Here is an 8,835-nt window from a genome sequence, read left to right as displayed (position 1 = left end):
CAGATTTTGTTTTTGCGCACCAGCAGGGCCGCACGTAAGGGAGCCGGACGCTCTCCCCACCCCGACCCCACCAGTCACCTCAGTTTGGCTGTCTCCAACAAGGTAGGCAACGTCCGATTCTGCCGTAGACCATGCATTGATGGGGGACTCTCTGCCAGCTGTCATACATATCCCCGTTGTCGGCGCGTCCCGGACCCGCGGGACCAATGATCCATCCGCTTCTTCCGGAATTAAGTCAACGGCACCAACTTTTTGCTGCTTCATGCTAGGTAAGTCATAACGGATGAGCACAACTTCGGCGCTCGGCATAGCCTCCCTCTCCGAATCTGCGTATTTATTTTGCGATCCAATTATTTCCATGAGACAGTCAAATCTTTTGTTAAATTGCTTCTCAGACTCCGCAAACAAAGCTTGCAATTTGGTGTGTAGGTCCTCCTCCATGGTCAAAGATATATTTTCTTCAGGATTGTTAAATTGGTTGTTGTACAGAGATAGTTAATCTGCTCTGCTAACCTGGTTCCCCAGGGGGGGTGCTGAGATCTCTCTCCACTCGAGCCGCCAACAGACCTCAACGGTCCGGTCTAAGAAGCCCTGTTCTGTTGAAAAATTAGATATTCCAGCTTGGCACAGTAATTGAAAGATATTTAGGTACACTTTAGCACCGGATGGCTGATAGAGATCCAATTTACAAGGCGGATTGCAAACTGACTTTACAGAGCTCTTAGTTTGTCGACCATCTTGGGTCCTTGCCCGGACACGCCTCCCAAATTGTTTTTTTTTTATAGGTAGAAAATAGAATACAGCAACGGAGACAGAAAATCAGCCATAGAATAAGTAGAATTTAAAATAAGCTTACTGATTTTGTAGTGTTGGGTAAAGCAACTCAGACATACTTTTATTTGTATATAATTGTTAAAAAAATTATTAGACTCAAGTGTTTCACAAATTTATTTTTTATTGGCTGGTCTATAGAAGGCTCCAATACAGATTTTTTTTTTTTTCCCCTTCATGCTGAACTATATTTCTTTCATGTAATTGGCAAGAGTCCATGAGCTAGTGATGTATGGGATATAAAATCCTACCAGGAGGGGCAAAGTTTCCCAAACCTCAAAACACCTATAAATACACCCCTCACCACACCCACAATTCAGTTTTACAAACTTTGCCTCCTATGGAGGTGGTGAAGTAAGTTTGTGCTAAGATTTTTACGTTGACATGCGCTTCTCAGCATTTTGAAGCCCGATTCCTCTCAGAGTACAGCGAATGTCAGAGGGAGGTGAAGGGAGTATCATCTATTGAATGCAATGATTTCCTTAACGGGGGTCTATTTCATAGGTTCTCTGTTATCGGTCATAGAGATTCATCTCCTACCTCCCTTTTCAGATTGACGATATACTCTCATATACCATTACCTCTACTGATAACTATTTCAGTACTGGTTTGGCTATCTGCTATATGTGGATGGGTGTCTTTTTGGTAAGTATGTTTTTTATTATTTAAGGCACCCCAGCTATGGTTTGGCACTTTATATAAAGTTCTAAATATATGTATTGTACTTATATTTGCCATGAGTCAGGTTCATGTATTTCCTTGTGCAGACTGTCAGTTTCATATTTGGGAAATAAAACATTTTAAGAAATATTTTTTTCTTACCTGGGGTTTAGTCTTTTTTTTTTCAATTGACTACTTTTTACTCTTTCAAATTGCGGGCGGCATTAGGCCCGCGGGTGCGCCAAATGCTAGACTTTATTGCGTCATTCTTGGCAGGATAATTTTTTTGCCGCAAAAAGTACGTCTGTTGACGCAAGTTCAACTTCCGGTGTCGTAGTTGACGCGGAAGTCTTGCACACGGTTGCGTCGTTAGTGACGCAAGTTTGACAAAAAAATTTCTCTTACGTTGTGCGTCATATTTGGCGCCAAAAAATTCTTTAGTTTTATACCCCATTGCTGTTTGCCTCTTGCCTTTCTCTATGTCAGAGGGCTATACTGTTTGCATTTTTTCCCATTCCTGAAACTGTCATATAAGGAAATTGATAATTTTGCTTTATATATTGTTTTTTCTTTTACATTTTTCAAGATGTCTCAATCTGATCCTGCCTCAGAAGTATCTGTTGGAACGTTGCTGCCTGACATCGGTTCTACCAAAGCTAAGTGCATTTGTTGTAAGATTGTGGAAATTATATCTCAGAATGTCATTTGTAATAGTTGTCAAGATAAACTTTTACATGCAGAGAATGTATCCATCAGTAATGGTACATTGCCAGTTGCAGTTCCTTCAACTTCTAATGTACATGATATACCTATGAAATTTAAAGAATTTGTTACTGATTCTATTCAGAAGGCTTTGTCTGCATTTTCACCTTCTAATAAACGTAAAAGGTCTTTTAAAACTTCTCATAAAGTTGATGAAATTTCAAATGACCGGCAACATAATGATTTATCCTCCTCTAATGAGGATCTATCTGATTCAGAAGATCCTTCCTCAGATATTGACACTGACAAATCTACTTATTTGTTTAAAATAGAGTATATTCGTTCTTTGTTAAAAGAAGTGTTAATTACTTTGGATATTGAGGAAGCTAGTCCTCTTGACATTAAGACTAGTAAGCATTTAAATGCTGTTTTTAAACCTCCTGTGGTTACTCCAGAGGTTTTTCCTATTCCTGATGCTATTTCTGATATGATTTCTAAGGAATGGAATAAGCCAGGTACTCCTTTTATTCCTTCTTCAAGGTTTAAAAAATTGTGTTCTTTACCAGCAATTTCTATAGAGTTTTGGGAAAAGATCCCCAAAGTTAAGTTGATGGGGCTATTTCTACTCTTGCTAAACGTACCACTATTCTTATGGAAGACAGTACTTTTAAAGATCCTTTAGATAGGAAACTTGAATCCTATCTAAGGATAGCCTATTTATATTCAGGTCATCTTCTCAGGCCTGCTATTTCTTTGGCTGATGTTGCGGCTGCATCAACTTTTTGGTTGGAGAATTTAGCGCAACAAGAATTAGATTCTGACATATCTAGCATTGTTCGTTTACTGCAACATGCTAATCATTTTATTTGTGATGCCATTTTTGATATCATATTATCAAAATTGATGTTAGATCCATGTCTTTAGCTATTTTAGTTAGAAGAGCTTTGTGGCTTAAATCTTGGAATGCTGATATGACATCTAAGTCTCTAGATTGCTATCTCTTTCCAAGGTAATAATTTATTTGGTTCTCAGTTGGATTCTATTATTTCAACTGTTACTGGAGGAAAGGGTTTTTTTCTGCCTCAGGATAAAAAACCTAAGGGTAAATCTAAGGCTTCTAACCGTTTTCTTTCCTTTCGTCAAAATAAGGAACAAAAATCAAATCCTTCCCCCAAGGAATCTGTTTCCAATTGGAAGCCTTCCTCAAATTGGAATAAATCCAAGCTTTTTAAAAAAAACAGTCAACCCCTAAGTCCGCATGAAGGTGCGGCCCTCATTCCAGCTCAGCTGGTAGGGGGCAGATTAAGCTTTTTCAAGGATTTTTGGATAAATTCTGTCCAAAATCAATGGATTCAGAGCATTGTCTCTCAAGGGTATCGAATAGGGTTCAGAGTAAGACCTCCTGTGAGAAGATTTTATTCTCTCACGTATCCCAGCAAATCCAGTAAAAGCTCAGGCTTTCCTGAAGTGTGTTTCAGACCTGGAGTCTTCAGGGGTAATCATGCCAGTTCCTTTTCAGGAACAGGGTCTGGGGTTTTATTCAAATCTATTCATTTTCCCAAAGAAGGAAAATTCATTCAGACCAGTTCTGGATCTGAAAATTTTGAATCGCTATGTAAGAGTACCAACTTTCAAGATGGTGACTAAGGACTGTTCTGCCTTTTTGTTGAGCAAGGACATTATATGTCTACAATAGACTTGCAGGATGCATACCTTCATATTCCGATTCATCCAGAACATTATCAGTTCCTAAGATTCTCTTTTCTAGACAAGGATTACCAATTTGTTGCTCTTCCATTTGGCCTAGCAACAGCTCCAAGAATCTTTTCAAAGGTTCTAGGTGCCCTACTCTCTGTAATCAGAGAGCAGGGTATTGCGGTGTTTCCTTATTTGGACAATATCTTGGTACTAGCTCAGTCTTTACATTCTGCAGAATCTCACACGAATCAACTAGTGTTGTTTCTTCAAAAACATGGTTGTAGGATCAATTTACCAAAAAGTTTCTTGATTCCTCAGACAAGGGTCACCTTTTTAGGTTTCCAGATAGATTCAGTGTCCATGACTCTGTCTCTAACAGACAAGAGACATTTGAAATTGGTTGCAGCCTGTCGGCACCTTCAGTCTCAATCATTCCCTTCAGTGGCTATGTGCATGGAAGTTTTAGGCCTCATGACTGCAGCATCGGACTCGCGATTCCTTTTGCTCGTTTTCACATGAGACCTCTCCAGCTTTGTATGCTGAATCAATGGTGCAGGGATTATGCAAAGATATCACAGTTAATGTCCTAAAATCCCAATGTTCGACACTCTCTGACATGGTGGTTAAATCACCAGTGTTTAGTTCAAGGGGCTTCCTTTGTTCAGCCAACCTGGACTGTGATCACTGCAGACGCAAGTTTTTCAGGTTGGGGAGCTGTTTGGGGATCTCTGACAGCACAAGGGGTTTGGAAATCTCAAGAGGCGAGATTACCAATCAATATTTTAGAACTCCGTGCAATTCTCAGAGCTCTTCAGTTTTGGCCTCTGTTGAAGAGAGAACCGTTCATTTGCTTTCAGACAGACAATATCACAACTGTGGCATATGTCAATCATCAGGGTGGGACTCACAGTCCCCAAGCAATGAAAAAAGTATCTCGGATACTTGCTTGGGCGTAATCCAGCTCCTGTCTACACCTGGGATATGCACCGCAGAGATTAGACAATTAGGAGGCAGATTATCTCAGCCGTCAGACTTTACATCCAGGGGAGTGGTCTCTCCATCCAGATGTATTTTCTCAGATTGTTCAGATGTGGGGTCTTCCAGAGATAGATCTCATGGCCTCTCATCTAAACAAGAAACTTCCCAGATACCTGTCCAGGTATGTTCAGGCGGAAGCAGTGGATGCGCTGACACTTCCTTGGTGTTATCATCCTGCTTACATTTTTCCGCCTCTAGTTCTTCTTCCAAAAGTGATATTCAAAATCATCATGGAACAATTGTTTGTGTTACTGGTGGCTCCAGCATGGCCACACAGGTTTTGGTATGCGGATCTTGTTCGGATGTCCAGTTGCCAACCTTGGCCACTTCCGTTAAGGCCGGATCTTCTGTCTCAAGGTCCGTTTTTCCATCAGGATCTCAAATAATTAAATTTGAAGGTATGGAAATTGAACGCTTAGTACTAAGTCATAGAGGTCTCTAGAAAGATTTATTATCGATTTGGGAAGACCTACATTTCCTGGTGTTCTCATAAATATTCTTGGCATTCTTTTAGAATTCCTAGAATTCTACAGTTTCTTCAGGATGGTTTGGATAAGGGTTTGTCTGCAAGTTTCTTGAAGGGACAAATCTCTGCCCTTTTTGTTTTATTTCACAGAAAGATTGCTAAATTTCCTGATATTCACTGTTTTGTACAGCCTTTAGTTCATATTAAGCCAGTCATTAAATCAATTTCTCCTCCTTGGAGTCTTAATTTGGTTTTGAAGGCGTTACAGGCTCCTCCATTTGAGCCTATGCATTCTTTGGACATTAAACTACTTTCTTGGAAAGTGTTGTTCCTTTTAGCCATCTCTTCTGCTAGAAGAGTTTCTGAGCTATCCGCTCTTTCTTGTGCATCTCCTTTTCTGATTTTTCATCAGGATAAGGCGGTTTTGCGGACTTCATTTAAATTTTTGCCTAAAGTTGTGAATTCTAAAAACATTAGTAGAGAAATTGTTGTCCCTTCCTTGTGTCCTAATCCTAAGAATTCTTTGGAAAGATCCTTGCATTATTTGGAAGTGGTAAGAGCTTTGAGATATTATGTTGAAGCTACTAATAATTTTCAGGAAGACTTCTAGTCTATTTGTTATATTTTCTGGTCCTAGGAAAGAAGGCCTCTGCTATTTCCTTGGCTTCTTTGTTAAAGCTTTTGATTCATCAAGCTTATTTGGAGTCGGGTCAGGCCCCGCCTCAGAGAATTACAGCTCATTCTACTAGATCAGTCTCCACTTCGTGGGCTTTTAAGAATGAAGCTTCAGTTGATCAGATTTGCAAAGCAGCAACTTGGTCTTCTTTGCATACATTTACTAAATTCTACCATTTTGATGTATTTGCTTCTTCAGAAGCAGTTTTTCAGTTTGATTCTTCTGCTTATGTTTTAAAGTTTTTCTTTTCATTAATAACTTATATTTTGGGTTGTGGATAATTTTTTCAGCGAGAAATGGCTGTTTATTTTTATCCCTCCCTCTCTAGTGACTCTTGAGTGGAGTTCCACATCCTGGGTATTGATATCCCATACGTCACTAGCTCATGGACTCTTGCCAATTACATGAAAGAAAACATAATTTATGTAAGAATTTACCTGATAAATTCCTTTCTTTCATATTGGCAAGATTCCACGAGGCCCACCCTTTTTATTGTGGTTATGATTTTTTTGTATAGAGCACAATTATTTCCAAATTCCTTTGTTGATGGTTTTTACTCCTTTATTTATTACCCCACTTTTTGGCTATTCAACTGAATTGTGGGTGTGGTGAGGGGTGTATTTATAGGTGTTTTGAGGTTTGGGAAACTTTGCCCCTCCTGGTAGGATTGTATATCCCATACGTCACTAGCTCATGGACTCTTGCCAATATGAAAGAAATGAATTTATCAGGTAAATTCTTACATAAATTATGTTATTGCTTAAGGTATCTAGTTCTGATATGTTTTATGCAGTATTGTAAGAGCCATCAGGATTCTTAGGGGTAGATTCCTAAACTTACCGGATCTCCTAGTGTAGTTCTTAATGAATCCCCCTAATAAAGAGGCTGGACCTGCAAATCCTTGCAGGTTGGGAGAGCTTCCCCCCCCATTTGTAAAGTAATGGGGCTCTCTGTACGCTAGAGCAGTGTCTGGTTTATGTTGGAGCACCTGATGCTAATAAATGCTACTTTTGAATTGCATACAAATTAAATTGCAGTTTAACTTGTATCCCCCTCTAGTTTTATGCTGTTTTCTATCTGTGTATTAAGCGTATACATTTTTTTTTCTCCCTGCAGATATAATTTATTAACAATTTGACAAGAGCTGTGCTCACACTGCAGATATAGACAAGGAAGTCCCAAGTTCAGGCCACTCACCGACACAAACAAAATCTGAAGTCTAAATTAAATAACTCTAAAGAGACAAAAGGGAACACAACTCCCCTTTTACAGGGTACTATAGTGTAATTTGTGTATCTCATTCACACCTCAGTAACCTACAGTAAAACATTGTTTGCTAGAAACCTAAGAGTGTGATTATGCTGACAAACCTTTAAATGATTTTGTACAAGTGATGAGCTTTTGAGAGCCTACAGCTTAGTCGTTTTTTTGAAGACTCAACGAGGTTTAAAGTGGGGGAAAACTTTTGTTAAGTATGTTTCCTTTATTTAGCAAGTTTTTCTTCGGTTTCCCTTTCTCTCTCTTAAGGTGTGAACATTTTCGTACGATGTTCCAATCTTATTGGAATGAAAACTCCAAGGAAGTGATAGATGTTGACCAGTTTTCATATCCAGTATACCATGCTTTTCTAGAATATCTGTATACAGACAGTGTGGAACTTCCCCCTGAAGATGCTATTGGTAAAACCCTACCTCCTGGTTTTTTTTTTTGTTGTTTTTTTTTTTTTTTGCTTTAGATCGAAATTTCCTTACAAATGTGGTATTCTTTAGCACTTTAAGGACAGAGCTTTTTCCAAGTTTTCCTGCTTAAATGAAACAATCAATTATGGCATTTTTGCTCACTATTGATTTTTACCTTAATTATCTGTTTTAAGTGCACCCATACATATTAAATACCATTTTCTTCTTAAAAGGGAAGAGTCCACAGCTGCATTCATTACTTATGGGAAATACAGGACCTGGCCACTAGGAGGAGGCAGACACCCCAGCCAAAGGCTTTAAGTGAAAGTCAATCCTAGCGTTTTACAAACGCTAGGATTGACTATTGAAACAAATTAAGGGGACTTTCATTCATGAAGAAGATACTTATTGTAGAAAGCTCCTTTATTTGTTTCAATCGATCGCTGTTTTTAGCTGCTACAGCAGCCCACGGCTAAAAAATTTTTTGCTAAGAGGTGACATTTTCACCTCTTAGCCAATAGCCGTGCGGTAAATCCGGCTCTTAGCAAAAAAATTGTTTAGCCGTGGGCTGCTGTAGCAGCTAAAAACGGCAATCGATTGAAACAAATAAAGGAGCTTTCTACATGAAGTATCTTATACTTCTTGAATGAAAGTCCCCTATATTTGTTTCAATAGTCAATACTAGCGTTTGTAAAACTCTAGGATTGACTTTCACTTTAAATACCTCCCCCAGTCATTTTTTGCCTTTCGCCATAGGAGGTTGGCAGAGAATTGTCAGAAGTTTGAGTTAAGTCTCTTAGTACTCTTTGCAATGGGACTGGAGTTTTATGTAATCCTGTCAGCCTCTCAGTGAGAGCAAGGATGAAAGTAAGAGTCCGGAAATGCAGGGAGAGTTTTTATGCGAACCCATCTCAACTCATATAAACAGCTCCTTGGTAATCGGCGTTGACTAGTTTCGCTGCCTACCTTTCTTCATTCAAGTCCATGTCAGAAGCGAGGCTACTATTTGTCACACTTGAAGGGCCGTGTTCTTTTTCCACGGCATAGATTCCGGTAAGATTGTTTCATTTTGTTTCGATATGTGA

The 8,835-nt window shown here is 39.1% G+C and overlaps 1 protein-coding gene across 3 annotated transcripts in view; it reads left to right on the top strand.

The window, feature by feature from the left end:
• RCBTB1 (RCC1 and BTB domain containing protein 1) overlaps positions 1-8,835 on the top strand; it is a 98,294-nt gene that overhangs the window by 27,306 nt on the left and 62,153 nt on the right. For all 3 annotated transcript variants that reach the window (XM_053708367.1, XM_053708370.1, XM_053708369.1), the window contains one exon: positions 7,599-7,750. In XM_053708367.1, the coding sequence (XP_053564342.1) occupies positions 7,599-7,750 (152 nt within the window). The remainder of the gene's footprint in view (positions 1-7,598; positions 7,751-8,835) is intronic.

This window comes from Bombina bombina, chromosome 3 (genome assembly GCF_027579735.1).
Source record: "Bombina bombina isolate aBomBom1 chromosome 3, aBomBom1.pri, whole genome shotgun sequence".
In the NCBI taxonomy this organism is placed as follows: Eukaryota; Metazoa; Chordata; class Amphibia; order Anura; family Bombinatoridae; genus Bombina; species Bombina bombina.
The sequence above is the reverse complement of the archived record's forward strand: the minus strand, read 5'-3'. Positions and strand labels throughout refer to the sequence as shown.